Source organism: Coregonus lavaretus (genome assembly GCF_964263955.1).
Source record: "Coregonus lavaretus genome assembly, chromosome: 13".
In the NCBI taxonomy this organism is placed as follows: domain Eukaryota; kingdom Metazoa; phylum Chordata; class Actinopteri; order Salmoniformes; family Salmonidae; genus Coregonus; species Coregonus lavaretus.
The window spans coordinates 17497691-17522725 of record NC_140000.1 but is presented as its reverse complement, the minus strand read 5'-3'; the positions used below and the strand labels follow the sequence as shown (position 1 = coordinate 17522725).

Below are 25035 nucleotides of genomic sequence, written 5' to 3'. Positions count from 1 at the left end.
TTCTTCAGCATTACGGTGAGTCTTTACTATTTTAGCAAAATATGTGTACATGTTTTTCATGGACTTCCTTAATTAAGTGCACTACTAAAGACTTGGTCAGGGAAAACCAGAAGCTGCATGTTCATAGAAGGTGTGATAAAGAAGATGAAGAACGGTGAAATTACATTCAACATAACAGAAAAATGTGTGTGATATTGAACATCAGTATGATTGTGTGATGACCTGAGTGTGTATGCATGCATTATTATGGCATCACCAACTTTAGCTTATGTTATCATCCTTCCCAGTCTCTGTATTAGTTCTGTTAGAAAGTTAAATAGTAATCCCAGTTGAGACAGTGCTAAATCGTGTGTTGGGTCACACTGCACTCTGATCTTTGATCCTTGAGCCCTGGCAGAGTCCATTCAAGTCAATCAGATACCAGAGACTACCTACAACCATAGAAATTGAATTACTAGAACAGACAATCCTATTCAAGTCACTGCTCTGTGTTGTTTGGGAATTCTATTTCAATGCCCCCACACTCTCAGGAGGAACATCGAAATCTACACTCACCAAACCAGTAGTTAGAGACAAGCAGAAGCAGGTAGAATGAGCTTGACGCAGATATTGCTAGAATGTACGGAGTAAGTTATTACTAGCTTCCTGTGGCGTCTTACTATCCTTCACAGATGAAGCCCATTGTTGTTGCGTTGCTCTTACTCCACACATCGGCTTCCTCTTCTTCCACCTCTTCCTCTTCCCCTGGAGCTGCAGGCATGTTGAAACCACTGTTTCAATACATAGATGACCACCAAAATCAGTTTGTTCAGGTGAGGGACGGGCACTTTTATGACGTTCTACTTGGAGTTGGGACTCATACCTACTCGCTGTTACTGAACTGTACAATGACACAAATATACATGTTTATGTGCTGTAGCGAGGTGAATAGAGAGAAACCGAAGCAAAGTAATGAGAGAGATAGAGAATGGGGGGAGTGAGAGAGAGAGCGAGAGGGGGGTGGGGGGGGGGGAGAAATGGGAATGTGGTTTAACACTTTAAAGATAAATACTGTGGTATCTGATTAAGTCATCAAAATGATTCTGAATGTGGGTCAGTGGTGCTGTTGCAGTGTTCTCTGCAAATATTCCTGACCTAGACAGTCTATGGCTGTGTCCAGTTATTATTATACAATCTATGCTATATTCTGACCCTCTCCTGGTTGCTGCCTGACTCAGAGGCTGACGGAGTGGGTTGCTGTCCAGAGTAACTCAGGAGATCACACAAAATGGGGAGAAGTTGAAAGGATCCTGAACATGACAGCAGTGAGGATCCAAGAGATGGGAGGCATAGTGGAGTTAGCAGATGTAGGCACTCATCAGGTAGACTACAATACACACTCAGTTTGTGTGAAAACACTCACCACCAGTCATACGTATTATTCTCCAGATAATGTCATACAAATGGGAGTAATAATCTGTCTTAAAATACCTTTTAAAAAGCATGTACCTTTCCGGTCTATCACACAAGCTGCCCAGTGGGGAGACTGTGCAGCTTCCACCAGTGATACTGGCTGAGTTTGAGAGGGACCCAAATAAATCTACTCTCTGTATCTATGGCCATGTGGATGTCCAGCCAGCCAAGATGGCGGACGGCTGGACCACTGACCCCTTCAATCTAACAGAGATCAGAGGTATTGCTGCATGTTACATGCCATGAATGGAGGGGTTTGATGTAGGTCCAAAACAAAAACAGGAGCTGGACAAAAATAAAGTCAATTTTGAGAAAACGTAATGTCCACTCACTGTTTTGCTGGGCCAAAATGGGATCTTTTTAACAAATTAAAGTTTGATTACTTAGAAAAAAAGAGGAAAGTCCACTCACTGTTTTGCTGCTCCCATATGGCATCTTTTAATAAACCTTAGATGATATAATCACAACCAGATTGCCTGCCTGCCATTCATAGGCCAGCTTCAACTAGCTCATGTACCCTGGTATTACAAGTGTGATAATATGAGGATGATGGTGGCTCAAGGTTTTGGTTCCCTAGGTAACCTGTATGGGCGAGGGGCCACGGACAACAAAGGGCCGGTCCTGGCCTGGCTTCATGCTGTGGAGTCCTACCAGGCCACAAAGAAGGTTAGGATTTGCCCTGAAACAACACAGCTGAAATCTGAATCTGAATCTTTATGTTTCGCTAGCAGTCTCTAGATAGTTTTCAGACATTCTCTAACCCATTCAGCGTTGCTTTACATAGCAATGGTTATTAAAGGGTTTCTGTAATCTATGTATCATAACCTGAGTGTTTGGGGTAATATGTGAGTCTGAGTACAAAACAATTTATGTGATTGTAGTGGATTGTAGTGGAGTCAAACAGTATATGAATAAGAGAAGAGTGATTTACTGGTAGGATTGCCTGGATCTATTGATTTCAGGAGATACCAGTAAATATAAAACTCATCATTGAGGGTCTGGAGGAGGTGGGCTCATACGGTCTGTTGGAGTTGACCAGGAAGAGAAACGACAGCTTCTTTGCAGATGTGGACTTCATAGTGATCTCTGACAATGTGTGGGCGACCAGAACCCCAGCCCTGACCTACGGAACCAGAGGGAGCAGCTATTTCTTTGTGGAGGTGATGATATAGCTCATTTGATTGGTCAAATTAAAATATGACACACTCTACCAGGGTACCATTTGTTCAGTATCTTTCTCTGTTATGTGTTTTAGGTTGATGGCCCTAAACTGGACCTCCATTCTGGAGTGTACGGGGGTTCTATCCAGGAGCCCATGTCAGATCTGATAGCCTTACTGGGTGAGATACAGAGGTTTTTGACTGACAGCTCTTCCAATCCTCAAGAAGATATAGGCTCTACTCTCTTGTCTGATAGTAAAAATTAACATTTCATTCCATTATAGTTCAGGTCAGAAGTCCCTGCACCAAGCAAGAAATTAAGATAAAGTTGTATATGAGCTAAGGTGCTTACCCAAACTCAGTTCTAGTTAAAATATGTTTCATCCAAAAATGTCTTCATTATTTCTTATTCCTCCCAAACAGGAAGTCTGTTGGACCACACAGGTAAGATCTTAGTTCCTGGGGTCACTGATGATGTCGCGCCCCTCACTGAGGATGAGAGGAAGCTCTATGACAATATCAGCTTTGACCTGGAGGAGATGAAGAGGGTGGCTGGGGTCAAACACTTCCTACAGGACACTAAGGTACTGGGTACTGGTGCAACCCTTTAGGAATGACAGGTTCAACTGTGACTCAGGTTTGGCCCCAGTCTGTTTCTGCTGTCTTACCAATTATGGTCATTGTCATGCCAAACATAACAACCATTGGAGTTGGCTATACTAAACTAATCTGGGCGTGAGGAGGAAGACGTGTTTGGTCAGTGGATACTGTAGAAGTCGCTGTTTGACAGAGGGTGATTACTCTTTTTTGGATACACACTATCTGAGCTATATAACATGATACAAACAAACAGTGTTCATTAATATGCAGGAGGATGTCCTCATGGCTCGATGGCGCTACCCATCCCTGTCCATCCATGGGATCCAGGGGGCCTTCTCAGATCCAGGCACCAAAACTGTCATCCCCAAACAGGTCACAGGGAAGTTCTCCATCCGACAGGTCCCCAACATGGACCCTCCAGATGTGGAAAGGAAGGTACAGAGTGTCTACCTGTCATGGTTTGAATTACATGGGTACCAGGGTTGTTGGGACAGGAGCATACCCACAACAAACACTTTAAGGATCAAAATACAAGCATGGACACCCTCGTAACCCCTGTAACCAGTGAGTGAGTAGTAAGTGACTATAAGTTGCTCTGGATAAGAGCGTCTTCTAAATGACCAAAATGTAAATATATTAGTCTCTGAGTAAGTGTACAGTATAGAAACGGTGGCCCACTCGATCTTGGTCACTCCAAGAGTCAATGTGTATATTTAAAACCCTGAGACGAATGCTTACATAACCACCCTCTCCAAGCCTCCATGCCCAACTCTCCCCTGTTACAATGCCATGTTTCACAGGTGAAGGAGCACCTTCAGCAGGTCTTCTCCACTCTAAACAGCCATAACAGGCTGAGGGTGACTGCAACTGTTGGGGCTAAACCATGGGTGGCTAACCTGAAGGACCCACAATACATTGCCGGACAAAAAGCGGTCAGAGAGGGTCAGTTGTAGAGGCCATTTACATAACCGCTCTCATTTGAAACCATTTCTAACTTTATTGTTTAAGTTAAGACGTGGTTTACCCTTGTGTTAGTGTTTGGAGTGGACCCGGAGCTGATCCGTGAGGGCTCCACCATCCCTATCGCTCAGAACTTCCAGGAGGAGACAGGCAAGAGTGTGATGATGCTGCCCATAGGTGGCCATGACGACGGAGAGCACTCTCAGAATGAGAAGATCAGCAGGTAAGAGGAGATGAGAAAAATAAGAGATACGATTCCAGACATGTTTTCACCCCTAAATTCGTTTTTTAGTTTGTACACTGCAAATAAATCATGACAAACATCAACACAGATGTAGTTCAGCTCTTGTTCAGTAAAATACTGAATCCTGTTTTTCTCTCTCAGGTACAACTACATTGAAGGGACGAAGCTGTTTGCGGCTTATTTTTATGAGCTCTCACTACTACAGTAGATGCAGGATATATTTCCATCCAAACTGTGACCATGATAATTATACTGTAGGTGACAGTATTGAGCTAATTGAGTGCCTGGCTGATCCCATGCCGTGACTCAACTCTCCCAGGGTGTCTCAGGGGGAGTGGGATATGAAAAAAACACATTTCCATTTCACCACACAATGAATAGGTTACACACTTGTACATGTGTGAAACAGGACAAATATAAGCACCCCTATTTGACCTTTGAAGTTGTATTATTATACAGCCCGTATGAGGGTTATTACTTACCATAAGAACAACATTTTAGCACCCTCAAGAATAACTATTTCTACCATTTGTATTTCATGAATGTATTCTACTGTGTATTAACTAATAAAAGACAAATGTGGCATGTCTTGTGAATTCAATGTGTTGATGTTGAAGGAGTGGCTAACAGGAGACAGTCAATCAATCAATTTCTCTCTGAAATGTTACGCTTAAACATTGTGACTCAATAAACACTTAAGTGTTACTCAAGTGTTAAAAGACCCACGTGTTGAAAAAAACCTTGGGTATTGTGAGAACGTTTCAGGAAAAGAGGTGTCAGCACACTTGTGTCTTTCACCTTTAGCTGGAGGCAAGTGTGTCAGTCAGTGTGGATGTCTCTCAAAGAGAGTGGGCTGGGCTGGGAGGGGGCAGGGTTATGCATGCATTAGCTGAGATTAGGAGGAAGCAACAGGTGTGTGTTTACTGAAGATACTGACATGTCACTCAGTCAGTCTGCTAGAGGAGCTTACAGAGTGAGAGAAGGAGAGAGAGAAAGAGAGACAAGGACAGGGAGACAGTGAGAGGAAGGGAGAGAGGAAGAGAGAGAGAGAGAGAGAGAGAGAGAGAGAGAGAGAGAGAGAGAGAGAGAGAGAGAGACGGAGGCAGTGAGAGGAGGGGAGAGAGAGACAGAGGCAGTGAGAGGAAGGGAGAGGAAGGGAGAGGGAGAGAGAGAAAGAGAGAGACGGAGGCAGTGAGAGGAAGGGAGAGAGAGAGAGACGGAGGCAGTGAGAGAGAGAGAGAGAGACAGAGAGAGGAAGAGAGAGAGACAGAGGCAGTGAGAGAGAGAGAGGGAGAGAGAGACAGACATACACAGTCAGGGAGAGAGAGGGAGAGTGTGAGAGCAACTGCAAAGGAGAGACACCGAAATTGAGAATTGGACAGTACCAACAGAGAGACGTGATGGAACCCATGGGTGATGTTCTCCATCTTTTAGTCATCCTGTTCTTTTTGGAGACAGGCAATGCCAAAGTGAGAGACTTCAAAGCAGCAGGAGCTACAGCACCAGGAGATATCATCATTGGAGGGCTGTTTTCCATCCATGAGGGAGTAGAGGAATCCCTGAACCTCTCAGCACCCCATGCATCACAGTGTGTCAGGTAGGGTAAGTGCCAAGATAAGATTGGGTGTTGTAAAGAGATTTTGAAAGAGTCTGTCTGTCTGTCTGTCTGTCTGTCTGTCTGTCTGTCTGTCTGTCTGTCTGTCTGTCTGTCTGTCTGTCTGTCTGTCTGTCTGTCTGTCTGTCTGTCTGTCTGTCTGTCTGTCTGTCTCTCTCTCTCTCTCTCTCTCTCTCTCTCTCACCCCTCCAATTATCTCTCTCTCTCTCTCTTTCTCTCTCACCCCTCCAATTATCTCTCTCTCTCTCTCTCTCTCTGTCTCTCTCACCTCCTCCAATTCTCTCTCTCTCTCTCTCTCTCTCTCTCTCTCTCTCTCTCTCTCTCTCTCTCTCTCTCTCTCTCTCTCTCTCTCTCTTCCATTTCAATCTAAGGGCTTTATTGGCATGGGAAACATATGTTAACATTGCCAAAGCAAGTGAAGTAGATAGTAAACAAAAGTGAAATAAACAATAAAAAAAAAAAAAAAAAAAACATTACACTCAGAAGTTCCAAAAGAACAAAGACATTTCAAATGTCATATTATGTATATATACAGTGTTGTAACAATGTGCAAATAGTTAAAGTACAAATGGGAAAATAAATAAACATAAATATGGGTTGTATTTACAATGGTGTTTGTTCTTCACTGGTTGCCCTTTTCTTGTGGCAACAGGTCACAAATATTGCTGCTGTGATGGCGCACTGTGGTATTTCACCCAGTAGAAATGGGATTTTATCAAAATTGGGTATGTTTTCGAATTCTTTGTGGATCTGTGTAATCTGAGGGAAATATGTGTCTCTAATATGGTCATACATTTGGCATGAGGTTAGGAAGTGGAGCTCAGTTTCCACCTCATTTTGCGTGCAGTGTGCACATAGCCTGTCTTCTCTTGAGAGCCAGGTCTGCCTACGGCAGCCTTTCTCAATAGCAAGGCCATGCTCACTGAGTCTGTACATAGTCAAAGATTTCCTTAAGTTTAGGTCAGTCACAGTGGTCAGGTATTCTGCCACTGTGTACTCTCTGTTTAGGGCCAAATAGCATTCTAGTTTGCTCAGTTGTTTTGTTAATTCTTTCCAATGTGTGAAGTAATTCTCTTTCTGTTTTCTCTTGATTTGGTTGGGTCTAAATGTGTTGTTGTCCTGGGGCTCTGTGGGGTCTGTTTGTGTTTGTGAACAGAGCCCCAGGACCAGCTTGCTTAGGGGACTCTTCTCCAGGTTCATCTCTCTGTAGGTGATGGCTTTGTTATGGAAGGTTTGGGAATCGCTTCCTTTTAAGTGGTTATAGAATTTCATGGCTCTTTTCTGGATTTGGAAAATTAGCGGGTATCGGCCTAATTCTGCTCTGCATGCATTATTTGGTGTTTTTCGTTCTACACTGAGGATATGTTTTGCAGAATTCTGCATGCAGAGTCTCAATTTGGTGTTTGTCCCATTTTGTGAATTCTTGGTTGGTGAGCGGACCCCAGACCTCACAACCATAAACGGCAATGGGTTCTATAACTGATTGAAGTATTTTTAGCCAGATCCTAATTGGTATGTCGAATGTTATGTTCCTTTTGATAGCATATAAGGCCCTTCTTGCCTTGTCTCTCAGATCGTTCACAGCTTTGTGGAAGTTACCTATGGCGCTGATGTTTAGGCCAAGGTATTTATAGTTTTTTGTGTGCTCTAGTGCACCGGTGTCTAGATGGAATTTGTATTTGTGGTCCTGGCAACTGGACCTTTTTGGAACACCATTATTTTTGTCTTACTGAGATTTACTGTCAGGGCCCAGGTCTGAACGAATCTGTGGAGAAGATCTAGGTGCTGCTGTAGGCCCTCCTTGATTGGTGACAGAAGCACCTGATCATCAGCAAACAGTAGACATTTGACTTCAGATTCTAGTAGGGTGAGGCCGGATGCTGCAGACTGTTCTAGTGCCCTCACCAATTTGTTGATACAGTGGGGAGAACAAGTATTTGATACACTGCCGATTTAGCAGGTTTTCCTACTTACAAAGCATGTAAAGGTCTGTAATTTTTATTAAAGGTACACTTCAACTGTGAGAGACGGAATCTAAAACAAAAATCCAGAAAATCACATTGTATGATTTTTAAGTAATTAATTTGCATTTTATTGCATGACATAAGTATTTGATCACCTACCAACCAGTAATAATTCTGGCTCTCACAGACCTGTTAGTTTTTCTTTAAGAAGCCCTCCTGTTCTCCACTCATTACCTGTATTAACTGCACCTGTTTGAACTCATTACCTGTATAAAAGACACCTGTCCACACACTCAATCAAACAGACTCCAACCTCTCCACAATGGCCAAGACCAGAGAGCTGTGTAAGGACATCAGGGATAAAATTGTAGACCTGCACAAGGCTGGGATGGGCTACAGGACAATAGGCAAGCAGCTTGGTGAGAAGGCAACAACTGTTGGCGCAATTATTAGAAAATGGAAGAAGTTCAAGATGGCGGTCAATCACCCTCGGTCTGGGGCTCCATGCAAGATCTCACCATTAGTAACACACTACGCCGTCATGGATTAAAATCCTGCAGCACACGCAAGGTCTCCCTGCTCAAGCCAGGCCTGTCTGAAGTTTGCCAATGACCATCTGGATGATCAGGGGAGGAATGGGAGAAGGTCATGTGGTCTGATGAGACAAAAATATAGCTTTTTGGTCTAAACTCCACTCGCCGTGTTTGGAGGAAGAAGAAGGATGAGTACAACCCCAAGAACACCATCCCAACCGTGAAGCATGGAGGTGGAAACATCATTCTTTGGGGATGCTTTTCTGCAAAGGGGACAGGATGACTGCACCGTATTGAGGGGAGGATGTATCGCGAGATCTTGGCCAACAACCTCCTTCCCTCAGTAAGAGCATTGAAGATGGGTCGTGGCTGGGTCTTCCAGCATGACAACGACCCGAAACACACAGCCAGGGCAACTAAGGAGTGGCTCCGTAAGAAGCATCTCAAGGTCCTGGAGTGGCCTAGCCAGTCTCCAGACCTGAACCCAATAGAAAATCTTTGGAGGGAGCTGAAAGTCCGTATTGCCCAGCGACAGCCCCGAAACCTGAAGGATCTGGAGAAGGTCTGTATGGAGGAGTGGGCCAAAATCCCTGCTGCAGTGTGTGCAAACCTGGTCAAGACCTACAGGAAACGTATGATCTCTGTAATTGCAAACAAAGGTTTCTGTACCAAATATTAAGTTCTGCTTTTCTGATGTATAAAATACTTATGTCATGCAATAAAATGCAAATTAATTACTTAAAAACCATACAATGTGATTTTTCTCTCACAGTTGAAGTGTACCTATGATAAAAATTACAGACCTCTACATGCTTTGTAAGTAGGAAACCTGCAAAATCATCAGTGTATCAAATACTTGTTTGAGTCCCCTCAAAGCCTACCATTGACTATGTACATACCCAGCGTGCGACAGAGCTGCAGGAGTTGTGACCCGTTTTTGTTGGTTATGTTGTCGTAGGGGGGCATATGGGGGAGGAAAGGCTGTCATGTCTAGGTAGGTGTTTGTCCCCCCTGTGTGCTGAGGATGTAAGGCTCTTGTCCAGTTCTGGCATTTAGGTCGCCACAGACTAGTACATGTCCCTGGGCCTGGAAATGATTGATTTCCCCCTCCAGGATGGAGAAGCTGTCTTCATTAAAATATGGGGATTCTAGTGGGGGGATATAGGTAGCACACAGGAGGACATTTTTCTCTGTTGAGATAATTTCCTTTTGAATTTCTAGCCAAATGTAAAATGTTCCTGTTTTGATTAATTTAATAGAGTAAGTTAGGTCTGCTCTATACCAAATTAGCATACACCCTGAGTACACCCATACATCCTGCTCTTTAGGCCAAAGGCCGGTGACCTCAGGCCTGGGATATTCCAGGATGAGACTCTCTCTCTCGCTCTCTCTCTCTTTCGCTCTCTCTCTAATGTATGACTAAGTGTTCGTGAGAGAGAGTTGATTTACTCTGAAAGGTGATGATCAAACCATGCCTTATGTACCTTGAACAAACACACACACTCAAATGCACACAAACACAGGTTCAACACGGATGGGTTCACCCGGGCATTGGCTATGATCCACGCTATAGAGTCGGCCAACAGATCCCCTGTCCTGACTACACTAGGGATCTCTCTGGGGTACCGTATCCACGACTCCTGCTCTGATGTCACCACCGCTCTGAGGGCCTCAGCTGACTTCACACAGGTAAAAGCTCTTTAGCCAAAACGTTGGTCAAATCAATCCACAGCAAGGATAGACGACTGTGTGACCTCTTTTTGATTTGTATAGTTTATCTTCCATTAGCCAGTATCTCATATAAAGGGTGTACATTCTTTACTTCACACAGGAGCCAACCACTGACTGTGTGGGAGGGGCCAACACCTCTACCTGTCTCCCGCCCATCATGGCCGTCATAGGGGCCTCTTCCTCTGAGATTTCCATCTCCGTTGCCCAGCAACTCAACCTGGAGCTCATTCCTCAGGTAAGCAGTCAAAACCCACCCACAGAGTGACGATTGATGGACAGTAACAAAAGGGTTGATAAAATAATGAATAACCGAGTTGTGTCAAAAAAATGACAGACAGCAATGATGATACAGATAAATGACAAAATCACTTCAACATAGGACCACCGGAAACCGTGTGGCCAGGCAGCATTTTTCTGTCCATCACATCGGAGTGCTGCTGTACACTCTTTGCGTGTCTTGACTAATCAGATTCACGGAAATTGCAGGTCGCGCGGGCAGGGCACAAAGCTCAAGGTGTTTTTTAAAACCATCGGTCCTGATTAGAAAAACTCTGGTCCCATCATAGCCCATATTAAATATTTTTAGAACAGATAAATCACGTCATACCGTGTAAGGTCCTGAGTTTTACCTGGTTAGGTTACTTCTGATCCAACATAACCTTATCTATTTGAATCATCACAGATCAGTTACGCCTCCACCGCCATCATCCTGAGTGACAAGATCCGTTTCCCCGCGTTCCTGAGGACCGTGCCTAGCGACCTGTACCAGACGCGTGCCATGGTCCGGTTGCTTAGCGACCACAAATGGACCTGGGTGGGCATGGTCACCACAGATGGAGACTACGGCCGCTCAGCCCTGGAGAGCTTTGTCTCCCAGGCAACCGCCTCAGGGATCTGTGTGGCTTTCAAGGAGATCCTTCCTGATTCGCTGACCAGCCCTGACATCATCTCAGCCGTCATAAATGCCAGCAACACCATCCGCAGCAACCCCAAGGTCAAGGTGGTGGTGTCATTCGCCAAGCCTACTCACATGACGTACCTGTACCGGGAGCTGAGGGGTCAGGGGCTGGGGTCGGGGCTGGGGGAGAGGGTGTGGGTGGCCAGTGACAGCTGGTCCTCGTCCAAAGAGGTCCTGGGAAAGATGGACCTCCCAGATATCGGCCATGTGGTGGGTTTCACCTTCAAAAGAGGGGACCTGGCTCCTTTCCATCACTACCTGATGAATCTGAGTGACAGCAATGATGTCATAGGAAACAACTCCTTCCTAAAGGAGTTCTACTCCCTGCCAAACAGGTCGGGAGACCCCGGGGTTGTGTCCTCCTCCACATCCGCAGCAGAGATCCTGCTAAACAACAGCCATGCAGACATAGTCTTCAGTGTGGAGATGGCTGTCAGTGCCATCGCCCATGCAGTGGCTGATATCTGCAGCAAAAAGGACTGCAAGACAGCAGGCACTGTCCAACCCTGGAAGGTAGCTACTGCACAACTCCTCATGTCTACAGCACATCAAACTGAACTTATATACTGTGTGTCATCTAATATATCTAATGTATTTGGGATATGGCTTTGGTCTACGATATGTGAACGAACTTGCATTTTCATTTGTTTCAGGTGCTTCAAGCCCTGAGGGGAAGTCGGTTTGAGCTGGAGGGGAAAAGCTATACGTTTGACCAGAAAGGGGACATCAACCTGGGCTATGATGTAACCGTGTGGAGGTCTGTGAGAGGGGTCATCAACATCAATGACGTTGTGGCTGAGTACCATCCAATCAACAACAGCTTCAGCTACACCAGCAGACACACCAAAAATATCACTGACCTGAGGGTAAGGGTTAGGGTTAGGTTGAGGGTTAGGGTTAGGGTTAGGGTGAGGGTTAAGGTTAGGTCTCAATCTATTTTAGTCTGTCTGCTAGGCTGCCACACAAAGGTTCATGTACACATCCACGTTAACCGATTATCACACTTGACATAGAGAGACACAAGCACAAACAGATCGGAAGGTCAAACAATCTACTTTTTCTTCCGCAAAGTGACTAAAGAAAACTAAACATACCTGTTTTAGAGACATCTCTGCAAAACTGGAAAACAAATAGAGATGGAAATTCAATAACCCCTGATCAGTTAAACAATGGGCATTGTTTGAATATGAAAACCAAGTACCTTGGCACACACTGGGTGCACCTGTATCACACATTCATGTTAGATATCAGTGATGCTCTAAAAACAAAAGTAAAAACTGTTGTGTAACAAACACAATACTCAGAAGAATATAATCAGTGGTTGAATAGTTTGTATACGCCTCCCTTACAGAAGAACTACATGATTTCACGTGGAACATCACATGATTTTACATGTGAAATCATGTGAAAATGTGTTTATGGAACACTTCACGTGATTACGTTTTCACATGTGTAGTTTCATGTTATCACGTGTTGCTTTACATGTTGTCACATGGTTTTAAGTCGACAGCTAGGTTTAACTGTGCCCAGGAAACTGGCCATACATGTAAAGGCTTGCTTGAAAACTACAATTAATAGATTTCAGTCACTTCAGTTCTTCTTGGGTCAGCCATTTAAATTAGTGCATTGTTTCCTGATGCAGGATGTGGTGTCTGTGTGCTCAGCAAGCTGTAAGCCTGGGGAGTTCAAGAAGACTGCTGAGGGTCAGCACACCTGCTGCTATGAATGCATCAACTGCACTGAGAACCACTACTCCAACAACACTGGTGAGTACTCCTGTACTATCTCTCTATACACACCAGTGTACTCTAACTATCATCAGTTCACACAATCTTCCAACACTGTCCTTATCCAACACTGTTAGTACTAGGCAACAACAAATATATTTCTAAATGCTAAACAGTTGTTCAAGCACTATCCTCCCTTCCAACCCTTTGTGTGCCTCTGTCTCCTCTCCAGACATGGACCAGTGTCTGTCTTGTGACACAAAGAGAGAGTGGTCCTTGGAAGGGAGCTCTGGGTGTACCAGTAAGACCCTGGAGTTCTTCTCCTGGCAGGATGGCTTTGCGGTGGTGCTGCTGGCACTGGCGGCCCTGGGCATCATCCTGGTTCTCCTGGTGGGGGCGCTCTTCCTACACCACCACCAGACCCCCGTGGTGAAGGCTGCCGGGGGGCCTCTCTCCCAGCTCATCCTGCTCTCCCTAGTGGGAAGTTTTGTTAGCGCTGTGTTCTTTGTAGGTCATCCCAGCAGCCTCCAGTGTAAGGTATGTACGGTACACACAGTTTGGGAAACACTTCTGTAATGTACTGTCTGTGACATTGATCTGATTGTACCAGTGTCAGTTTGTGAATTCATGGTTTATTGTGTGTGTATTGTTCTGAACCTTTTGTAACTTTGCAGTAAGGAATTTCGTTTGTAGATGCAAAGAAAATGTAAATACAAAGAGATAATCAATTTCTGTCTCATTGTCTCATCTCTTCTCATCTTCAAGACGCGTCAGGTGCTGTTTGGCCTCAGCTTCACCCTGTGTGTTTCCTGCATCCTGGTCAAGTCCCTGAAGATCCTGCTGGCCTTCCAGCTCAACCCTGACCTGAAGGACATTCTCCGCCGCCTCTACCAACCCTACGCCATCATTTGTCTCTGTGTGGCCCTTCAGGTTCTCACCTGCACCCTGTGGCTGGTCCTGCAGAGCCCCCGGGAGAAGGCCACCGTCTTCGCCACCACCGTGCTGGCCGAGTGTGACGAGGGCTCCTACGTGGCGTTTGGCGTAATGCTGGGCTACATCGCTGTCCTGGTGCTCGTCTGTTTCGCCTGTGCATTTAAAGGCCGCAAGCTGCCACAGAATTACAATGAGGCCAGGTTCATCACCTTCAGCATGCTCCTCTACCTCATGTCCTGGGTAATGTTCGTGCCCGTCTATGTGACCACCTCAGGGAAGTACCTGCCAGCGGTGGAGATGGTGGTCATCCTCATTTCCAACTACGGCGTCCTCAGCTGTCATTTCTTCCCCAAGTGCTACATCATCCTCTTCAAGAAGGAGCACAACACCAAGAGTGCCTTCATGAAGAACGTGCAGGACTTCTCCTTTAAGAGCATTACTGACTCTAGCTCTGTCTCTGAGACTTCAGTCTCTCAGACAGAAGGGAAGTGTACCAGTCACACTTATTCCATCAGTTCACCTTCTTTCTGCATGTCTCCTCCACCAATAGAACCCACAGCACCTCAGAATTTCTGGTCCGTTGGCCAAAACATTCAGAGCATTGACACTGCAACCTATTGCACCATATTTGACCATGGAGTGTTTGTCACAGGTCAGCTGACCCGACCATACCGTCTGAGGAGAAGCATGAGCCTATGAGTGGAGTGGACCACAGTCTGGAACTTTAACTTCTCACGGTACATCACACAGTGTGTCTATGGTTCTCTCATTGGTTTGACTGTTCCATTTTGCTTAGTCTGCTGGTATGTTTTTTGCCCAAGTGGGTTGTTGATTTGAACATTCAAGGCAATTTGGGTAACACTTTATTTGACACTGATATGGACAGTGTCATAAACAAGAAAAAACTCAGTCATATGGTGTTATGTTCATCTATCAATATTTGTACTGGTTAAGCATTATTTGTGAACTGCATATGGTGTCGATACTGTGTGAAACATTCTAACTAAACATCATGGGGGATGTTGGTATTTGCTATGGACAAACTGTCATGTTGTGTGTTGGATCCCTGAATAGGCCGTTTCTATGTGTAATGTGTACAGTAACCAGCATTTCTCTCTATTATGGGAGCTGATGCAGCAGGATACATATGAGATATTACATTTCATTTTGAAAACATGTATACGATGAACACTATATGGGAATTTGTGTCACTGTTTCTTAATGCATGCTTGGTTTGTCAGTGGACGTTCTTGAAGTTCTTACATATTTCTAAATACTTTGAAATCTATTTCCACATTATTCATGTATATTATGAACTGTATATATCCACATTACTTAATGTACAGTATATTAAAAGTTTGAATGTGCAGTTGACTTTCAGTTGCTTTTTCCATTCTCTACATACACACCCATTCAAATATTTACCAATTTAAACAGGTGTAACTTCTCTCTCTGTTGACATCTTGACAGCGTATCTGCTTCTTCTCACTGTCTGCTCTGTTTGCAGATCCCACCTGATGAGCACACATAAATCAAATCAAATTACAATTTATTTGTCACATGCGCAGACTACAACAGTTGTAGTCTTTCCCCCTTCTGATAACCAGGTGGCGAATTGCATCTCTGCACGTCTGGCAGACATATCAGTGTGGATGTCGGATCACCACCTCAAGCTGAACCTCGGCAAGGCGGAGCTGCTCTTCCTCCCGGGGAAGGACTGCCCGCTCCATGATCTTGCCATCACGGTTGACAACTCCGTTGTGTCCTCCTCCCAGAGTGCAAAGAACCTTGGCGTGACCCTGGACAACACCCTGTCATTCTCCGCTAACATCAAAGCGGTGACCCGATCCTGTAGGTTCATGCTCTACAACATTCGCAGAGTACGACCCTACCTTACACAGGAAGTGGCACAGGTCCTAATCCAGGCACTTGTCATCTCCCGTCTGGATTACTGCAACTCGCTGTTGGCTGGGCTCCCTGCCTGTGCCATTAAACCCCTACAACTCATCCAGAACGCTGCAGCCCGTCTGGTGTTCAACCTTCCCAAGTTCTCTCACGTCACCCCGCTCCTCCGCACACTCCACTGGCTTCCAGTTGAAGCTCGCATCTGCTACAAGACCATGGTGCTTGCCTACGGAGCTGTGAGGGGAACGGCACCTCCTTACCTTCAGGCTCTGATCAGTCCCTACACCCAAACGAGGGCATTGTGTTCTTCCACCTCTGGCCTGCTGGTCCCCCTACCTCTGCGGAAGCACAGTTCCCGCTCAGCCCAGTCAAAACTGTTCGCTGCTCTGGCACCCCAATGGTGGAACAAGTTCCCTCATGACGCCAGGACAGCGGAGTCACTGACCACCTTCCGGAGACACTTGAAACCCTACCTCTTTAAGGAATACCTGGGATAGTATAAAAGTAATCCTTCTACCCCCCCCCCCCCCAAAAAAAAACAACACACATATAATACAATGAACATTAAAAATATACTCTACAAATAAAAATTCCAAATAAAATTAATAAAAATGTGTAAAGTGGTTGTCCCACTGGCTATCATAAGGTGAATGCACCAATTTCGTAAGTCGCGCTGGATAAGAGCGTCTGCTAAATGACGGAAATGTAATGTAAATCTGTAGACCTTACAGTGAAACGCTTACTTACAAGCTCTTAACCAACAATGCAGTTAAGAAAAATAAGTGTTAAGTAAAAAATAGATAAGTAAAAAAAAAACAGCTGGGCCCCCTACCTCTGCGGAAGCACAGTTCCCGCTCAGCCCAGTCAAAACTGTTCGCTGCTCTGGCACCCCAATGGTGGAACAAGTTCCCTCATGACGCCAGGACAGCGGAGTCACTGACCACCTTCCGGAGACACTTGAAACCCTACCACTTTAAGGAATACCTGGGATAGTATAAAAGTAATCCTTCTACCCCCCCCCACCCCACCCCACAAAAAAAACAACAACATATATAATACAATGAACATAAAAAATATACTCTACAAATAAAAAATTCAAATAACAATAATAAAAATGTGTAAAGTGGTTGTCCCACTGGCTATCATAAGGTGAATGCACCAGTTTGTAAGTCGCGCTGGATAAGAGCGTCTGCTAAATGACGGAAATGTAATGTAAATGTGTAGACCTTACAGTGAAACGCTTACTTACAAGCTCTTAACCAACAATGCAGTTAAGAAAAATAAGTGTTAAGTAAAAAATAGATAAGTAAAAAAAAAACTAAAAAAAAACTTTAAAAAAATAATAATAATTAAAGAGCAGCAGTAAAATAACATTAGCAAGGCTACATACAGGGGGTACCGGTACAGAGTCAATGTGCAGGGGCAGGCTCGTGTCACTGGGCAGCTCGCGGCTGTGCTTCCCTTTGTAGTCTGTAAGAGTATGCAAGCCCTGCCACATCTGACGAGCGTCGGAGCCGGTGTAGTATTATTCAATCTTTGCCTGTTTGATGGTTCGTCGGATGGCATAGCGGGATTTCTTATAAGTGTCTGGGTTAGAGTTCCGCTCCTTGAAAGTGGCAGCTCTACCCTTTAGCTCAGTGCGGATGTTGCCTGTAATCCATGGCTTCTGGTTGGGGAATGTACGTACGGTCACTGTGGGGACAACGTCATCAATGCACTTATTGATGATGCCAGTGACTGATGTGGTGTACTCATCAATGCCATCGGAAGAATCCCGGAACATATTCCAGTCTGTGCTAACAAAACAGTCCTGTAGCTTAGCATCTGCATCATCTGACCACTTCTTTATTGACCGAGTCACTGGTGCTTCCTGCTTTAGATTTTGCTTGTAAGCAGGAATCAGAAGGATAGAATTATGGTCACATTTGCCAAATGGAGGGTGAGGGAGAGCTTTGTTCGCATCACTGTGTGTGGAGTAAAGGTGGTCTAGAGGTTTCTTTCCTCTGGTTGCACATTTAAGAAATTAGGTAAAATGGATTTAAGTTTCCTTGCATTAAAGTCCACGGCTACTAGGAGCGCCGCCTCTGGATGAGCGTTTTCTTGATTGCTTATGGCCTTATACAGCACATTTAATGCAGTCTTAGTGGCAGCATCGGTTTGTGGTGGGAAATAAACAGCTACGAAAAATATAGATGAAAACTCTCTTGGTAAATAGTGTTGTCTACAGTTTATCATGAGAGACTCTACCTCAGGCGAGCAAAACCTTGAGACTTCGTTAATATTAGATTTCGTGCACCAGCTGTTTACAAATATACACAGACCGCCACCCCTTGTCTTACCGGAGGCAGCTGTTCTATCTTGCCGATGCACCGAAAACCCCGCCAGCTGTATGTTATCCATGTCGTCATTCAGCCACGACTCGGTGAAACATAAGATATTACAGTTTTTAATGTCCCGTTGGTAGGATATTCTTGATCGTAGCTCGTCCATTTTGTTGTCCAATGATTATACCTTGGCTAATAGGACTGACGGTAGAGGCAGATTACTCACTCGCCATCGGATCCCCGACCTACGTCCCCGATATCCCCATCTCTACTTCATGCGAATGACGGGAATTTGGGCCTTGTCGGGTGTCTGAAGTAAATCCTTCGCATCCGACTCGAGGTGAGTAATCGCTGTCCTGATATCCAGAAGCTCTTTTCGGTCATCAGAGATGGTGGCAGACACATTATGTACAAAATAAGTTACAAATAACGCAAAAAAACACACACAATAGCACAATTGTTTTGGAGCCGGCGCCATTCTTCTTCTATGCTGTTTATTTAGGCTGCAGGCCTAATGCCACAGTGACATGGGAAGAAAGAGAGAGTGAAAGTTCTGCTGGCATTTTCCTAGTGCCCAAACACATGTGCTTTTAATAACTGTATGAACACTGAGCTCTTCCCTCCATAGTCTGGAGCCCTGTCCTTCAAAGCTCAAATATCCTGGGCTCTACAGTAGTAGAATATATCATGAATGAACTCTGGGCTACTGCTATGTTGCTAAACAGTAGTCTCAGAAACCTGACCCTAGGCAAAAGCAGAGACTAGGGTCTGGTTTCAATGACAAACTCTTTTGGCAACTTCGATAAGGTGAAAAAAATTCAGACAGAGAACTCTCTTAACAAATCACGAGGAAGACATGCCAGAACGCGGCGATTCGAAACCAAAGCTTGCAGGCAAAACCTTTGCAGTGGTTTTAGTGAAAGTAGTTGGTCCAAACTTGCAAAATGCACATGTCAAAAACAACCTCTGTGATCTCCATCTTGCTAGCTACTATTTTGGAATTTATTCAAGCGGATAAGGTAGTGACGTAGGTCCTCTATGTCAAAAGATTCCGTTACTGAAACTAGACCCTAGTCACTGCTGTTGCCTAGGGTCGGGTTTTCGAGACTAGATGAACAGCATCTCTGCTCTATGTCGCTATGTCTTTGTGGTAAAAGAGCAGTTTGTAGAACAGAGAGCACATTTCTATGCAAACGGATAGGCCCAAATCCATGCTTGTAACTCAATGCATTATTAACAAGAAAGTTTGAGTTAAGTGCACACATCTGAAGTTAGAAGATTCATCTCATCTCTGTTGTCTCCTCCTCATCAGTAACTCCAGTAAACATCAACTCCTGTCCCTGCTATTGTCACCAGACTTATCAATCATTTCAGGCTGATGTTGACTTTGGCCATGTTCAGAGCATCAACACCGTGTATCATGGGTAAATTGTGACTGACTAACTGATACACTAATAACAATAATAATGAGTAGTTATTTATGATGCAACGTGATTTGTAGATCAGTCAGTCTCGACGCCTTCAAAGATGGCTGAAATGTCAAACGCCCTTGTAGTATCTAAACAGTTTATGACTTTGCTGACGTTTGCAAATGGTGTGTTAGAGGAAGTTGACTCAGCTTGCGGAAGCATCTGGAAAGCATTACTATAGGGGCCCCCTAAAACAGAGGAAGTCTGTTATGTGAAGGCCAGGGATTGGTCTATTCAAATCACGCCATATTATGTTACATATTATAAATACCATGGTTGGAACAAAGGACGGGGAGGAACAACATATTAGAGATTGGGTCAGTTGTTCTCCGGATTTTCTGCAGAAATCTGTAAATTGACGCTGAAATCTTTGATGTAATAAACCATTATAATCGAGGACAGTGTCAGCGGATTTCTTGTCATCACAGCATCTCAGCATCGTTATCTCGACACTACATTAATGGCGATGAGGAAGTTGGGATGTGTTGCGTCTTTTCTCAGCGTTCCATTCATGGGCGCCGAGCTGACTCCCGCTCAAGAGGCATGCAGATACGGTGAGCTTTCTCACAAACTTTGGGCGCTGGTCAGTTCGTGTGCTTGTGTGTGTGTGCGTTGAATGAATGTACCGTTAAAAACTTGCGTGTGCACTTTGCTGTTATTTGCTGTGTGATAAGGTTCCATTCTAAATTTCTAAATTTGTTTGCGTTGAAAACAACGCAAACAGGGGGGAGTGTCTATAGGAATTGATAACACTGGGCACAGGGATATTTGGCTTGAATAAAATTAAAGGGAAAAGGAATAGCATGAAGGAATAAGGCCAGGAAATAAGGAAAATGTATACTAATTAGGACGTCGCTGATCTACGGAAGCCCTCAAAAGAGGCGATCATTAGGATGGGCCGAAAATCCTGAAAACTCACTAGGTTGATTTTTAAGGTCAGTTCTGGGAACTGGAGTTTGTGGAAGATACATTCAGTTGCATGTTACCCCTCGACATATAGTTGACGAGGTATATGTTCGAAGTAACCTCTCATTGAATATCTGCAACTCGAGGTAGCAGAAATTTAGGAAGGAACGATGACAAATAAGGAGCGACGGTAGCATGCTTTAGAGGACCGTAGGAACGGATGCATTCCTCTTGAATTGTGTGAGTGTGTGTGAAAGAGAGCCTGTGCATGTGTGAAAACAAAGGGGAGGTCTCTGCTGTGTGTCGACTAAGGATAAGATAACAGGGGTTTTAGTTTTTTGTAAGGAAATATGTTAGTTAAGGTTAAAATCTTATGAGTCTCTATAAAAAGAAAACGTTTAATAATTGTTAAAAAACGATGAGCCCCTGGGAGGACGATTATTTGTAATGGATAAGAAAATAACTATAAGTCTGCAGATTAGGATAAGTGAAGTTAACAAACTTCAAAGTAGGATTTGTGTTCTATGTTCTGTGTTGGTTTGTGAGTTCTGTTAAGTGTTACTGTTTGTCTGTGTTGGGGAATAACGGAGGGACAGCTGGTCTGTCTGCTTTCTGTTGTTTAGCTTGGGAGCTCTTCTCACTCTGAAATCGCACTGGTGAATGAACTGCGCATGTGTGGGATTTTATGAGTTTAGAGTTACGTAGAGCAAATATGCCACTCCCCTGCCTGCACTGAGCTGCTGTGACATGCAGACAGAGAAGGAGCGGGAGACTTACACACTAATAAAGTATTATTTACATTTTAGTCATTTAGCAGACGCTCTTATCCAGAGCGACTTACAGGAGCATTTAGGGTTAAGTGCCTTGCTTAAGGGCACATCGACAGATTTTTCACCTAGTCGGCCCGGGGATTAGAACCAGCGACCTTTCGGTTACTGGCACAACGCTCTTACCCACTAAGCTACCTGCCACCCTGTTTGTTAAATCGGCTGTTGCTTAATTATTAAACTATTTGATTGAGATCTATTGAATTTATAAATGAGAGATATGTTAACGGATTAAAAATTAAAATAATTAAATAAGCTATTTATAATATTCCTGTGTTAAGCTGTTTGCTTATTTCTTAGCGCGAATATGAACATAGGTATGCATAAAATACTAAATTATTGTCTGTGTTCTTTGTTCTCCTGTGATGTGAGAGACGAGAAGGAGGAGACAGAGAGAGAGAGGAGGTGCTGACGAGTGCGTCACGTGGCAGTGTGTGCTGCTCCGGATCCAGTCCAATCAAGGCCAGTACTGCTCTGTTCACAAAACTTACTTTCCCATAGAGGATATTGTGTGTGCCTAGCATATTTCATGTTGTGACAATTTGACAGGGACTTGGCAACAGACTGATCAATTGATGTAATTAAGAATTGCACATTGGAGTTTTTTGTGCATGGGTTGGTTTGATTAGAGTTGTGTTGGAAATCCAGCACTGACATTATTCTGTAAAATTAAGGTAATTGGGTGCTTATTAAGCAATTGTTTTGTGAGTGCTGTAGTGTTGCTGGATTACAGGTCTTTCTTTTTTTGGATTGCTCTGAAGTTGACTACTTTCATTTACTTTTCCTGATCGGCTGTGGTAAGATTGTCACTAATCAATAATTTGGTAAAATAAAATAAAATAAAAATTAATAAATTAATAAATTAATACAAATAAATAGATATATTGATTAATTAATTAATTAATTGATTAATAAATAAATTATTTAATTAATTTAAATTTAAAAAAGGAGGGAAACATAAGCTACACAGTCTAAAGTATTTTTGGGTTTACAAATTAATTGTTTTAAAATAATAATAATAATAAAATAATTCACAATAAAGGAATATAAAAGAGTTGTTACAATGGGGAAAAAGGACATCAAAACTATTAAAGTAATTACTCCTGTTGATGTAGTACAAAATAGTAATCCTCTAGTTAATGGTATTGCAAGGTTATCTGGAAAATGGAATACATGTTGGCCTGACATTGAACAACCATGGCCAGTGGAAGGGACTCTTAACCCAGACGTCATCAACATGATGAAAGTGCTTGTATAATGGAGAGAGGACAAGCAGAAACGAGCATAAAGATGAATCCAAAACTCCAAAAGTAAGAAGAAAACAAGATGTCTGGAAACTAAGGGTGGAGTGAGGTTCAGGAGGATGGAACTTGAAGATGATGATGATGATGATCAGAGTGATTCAGAAGAGATCATGGGTGGATATGACCCTGTGATCAGATGGAGGTTGGCCTGAGAGGAAAGAAGGGGTGATGGAAGTTGGAAGAGGAAGGATACAAGAGATTCGATCTCTGATGAAAGTGAAGATGGAGACAGCGATGAAGATTTGGAGATTAAAGGTGCTTCATGTTCAAGAGGATTTTATCCTACAATGAAGGGAGCACAAGTAAGAAGATGATGCCAGTGATAATTTGAGGACAGAACCTGGAGTATAAGCCTTTGAAGAATACAGATATGTCAGATGTACTTGAGAAGCTCCCTACTCTTCAAGATGGAGCATATCCTTGGATTTCAAAATTGGAAGAAATTACGGTGGGAACACAGTCTGCCATAGGAGACATTAAGAGACTTTTGGCTAATCTCCTTGGGATTCCAGATATGGGAGATATTTTTCAGAGAGCTGGACTTAATAGATATGTGGAGACTGCGGTGAATGATCCTGAATTGTTGGCTGCAAGTAGAAATCGGCTGTGGAGAGCACTGAAAGATATGTTTCCAACAAATGTGCATCCTGACAACATTCTGATTGACCCACTAGGACAACAAGAAAATCCGAGAGCCTATGTGTCAAGAGTTCATCAAGTGTGGAGAAATATTACCGGAAATGATCCAGATGTGAGTCAAGTTGAGCAGTCAATTTTGAGAGCTAAACTGCAGATGGGACTGCCCTCACCAGTAAGGAGCAAACTGGCAGAGGTGGTTGGACTTGGAAGCATGACAAAAGGTGTCTATACAGATCAATAGCCCATCGAGTGGATCTACATAGGAAAAAGGAACACAACCAGAAAGAACAGGACCAAGAAACTCTCAAAAACTCAATCAAATACAACTGGTGGAGAATAAGAAGGAGAAGAAACAAGCTTTGGTTATGCAGAATCAGTGTGCACCAAATCAACAATCACTGCCACAGCTTCAACTGAACCAGATCAAATGCAATTGTACCAGCCACAACTAGTGGTACAAGTTGTTTCATATCCATAGCCAGTTTCTGGACAGACACAGAATTGGAGAGGAAGAGGACGAGAAGGCTTAGGAAGAGGAAGAGGAGGAAGATTTAAGCCATACTTTCAGCAATCTTCAGAAGTGTGTTATGATTGTGGACAGGTTGGTGACTTTGCTGTGAGTGTAATGGGCCAGGAGGAAACACCAGAGGGAATTTCAGAGGAAGATACACTGGCCAGTCAAGATCATCTGGAGGACAGGTGAACCCTTATAGGGGCCCGGAGCAAGGATTCTAGGGGTGCCAAGAAGATCCGAAAGGGGGGTGTCAGCTGGTAGCATCAGGACCGGAAAAAGATCCAACAATTGAGGTGAAAGTAAACAACCGACCATTGGAAGTGATGGCGGATAGCGGAGCTGCTTTTATCTGTGTTCGGCCTGAAGATGCTACACATCTCCCTATCAACTAATTAGGACAATTGGATTTGAGGGAGTGAAACAGCTGATTCCTCTTACGGAACCAATTGATCTCTGCTATGAAAATCAGAAAATTACAATACCCATACTAGTATCAGAACATACACCTATTGCATTGTTGGGAAGAGATGCATTGTGTAGATTGAATTGTACAATAAAATGTACACCAGACGGCTGTCTGGTAGAAGTGTCAAAGGAAAAGGTTTACCAATTGTTGATGACGACAGAGATGGATTCTTCTTCAGTATTCTGGATTGGAAATCTCAGTGAAGATTTTTTGAAGCAGGCTAAGATATGGGAGAAATTCATTGTGGCAAATATGCCAGATACGAGGCTTCGGGAATATCCATTTCATTGTACGCTCAAGTATTTCAAGAATGCTGCCCAATCGAACTCAGAGGAATGGTTGAGTCATCAACCAAAGAAAGTTCAACTCAGCTCATGTTGCGTAATTTTAGGACCAAAAGGAGCAGCTATGAAGATAAACACAGATGATTATCTTGATAAAGAATTTGAGATTGAGAAGAGTGTGCCACATGTGACCTTGTTGGTTTCTGAAGGCTATGAGCAGAAGCAAATAGGAGAAATGATGACAGAAGCAGAGAAAGCTGTTTTCGTACCGATGAAAGAGAATTTGGGGATTTGGAGGAGTGAAGATCAGCGATTTCTCAAAATAATGATTTCGGCTCAAGGACAAGGAGAGCCATAAGCTGTACGGATGACACATGAATCTATTTGCAGTGCGAAGATGGATTCAGACCCTATGAAAGAGGAGATGTTGCAACAAGTTCAAGAATGTTTGTGGTCTCAACACAGTACCGATATTGGACTTGTGAAATCAGCCCAATTGAGGTGAAAGTTGAACTTCGAC

The 25035-nt window shown here is 43.7% G+C and overlaps 2 protein-coding genes across 2 annotated transcripts; both read left to right on the top strand.

Moving 5' to 3' along the window:
* Positions 1 to 477: 477 nt before the first annotated feature.
* LOC311139092 (beta-Ala-His dipeptidase-like) lies at positions 478 to 4967 on the top strand. Its single transcript, XM_084173975.1, has 11 exons — positions 478 to 812; positions 1218 to 1361; positions 1510 to 1672; positions 2030 to 2118; positions 2415 to 2612; positions 2708 to 2792; positions 3036 to 3196; positions 3483 to 3647; positions 4013 to 4154; positions 4248 to 4395; positions 4558 to 4967. The coding sequence occupies exons 1-11, from the start codon at positions 672 to 674 to the stop codon at positions 4622 to 4624; spliced, it is 1503 nt and encodes a 500-aa protein (XP_084030101.1). The 5' UTR covers positions 478 to 671; the 3' UTR covers positions 4625 to 4967.
* Positions 4968 to 5338: 371 nt separating this feature from the next.
* On the top strand, positions 5339 to 15249 carry LOC311139432 (G-protein coupled receptor family C group 6 member A-like). Its single transcript, XM_084174309.1, has 8 exons — positions 5339 to 6013; positions 10052 to 10217; positions 10360 to 10494; positions 10942 to 11730; positions 11871 to 12083; positions 12860 to 12983; positions 13177 to 13481; positions 13710 to 15249. Exons 1-8 carry the CDS (start codon positions 5817 to 5819, stop codon positions 14574 to 14576), a joined length of 2796 nt encoding a protein of 931 aa, XP_084030435.1. The 5' UTR covers positions 5339 to 5816; the 3' UTR covers positions 14577 to 15249.
* Positions 15250 to 25035: the final 9786 nt, after the last annotated feature.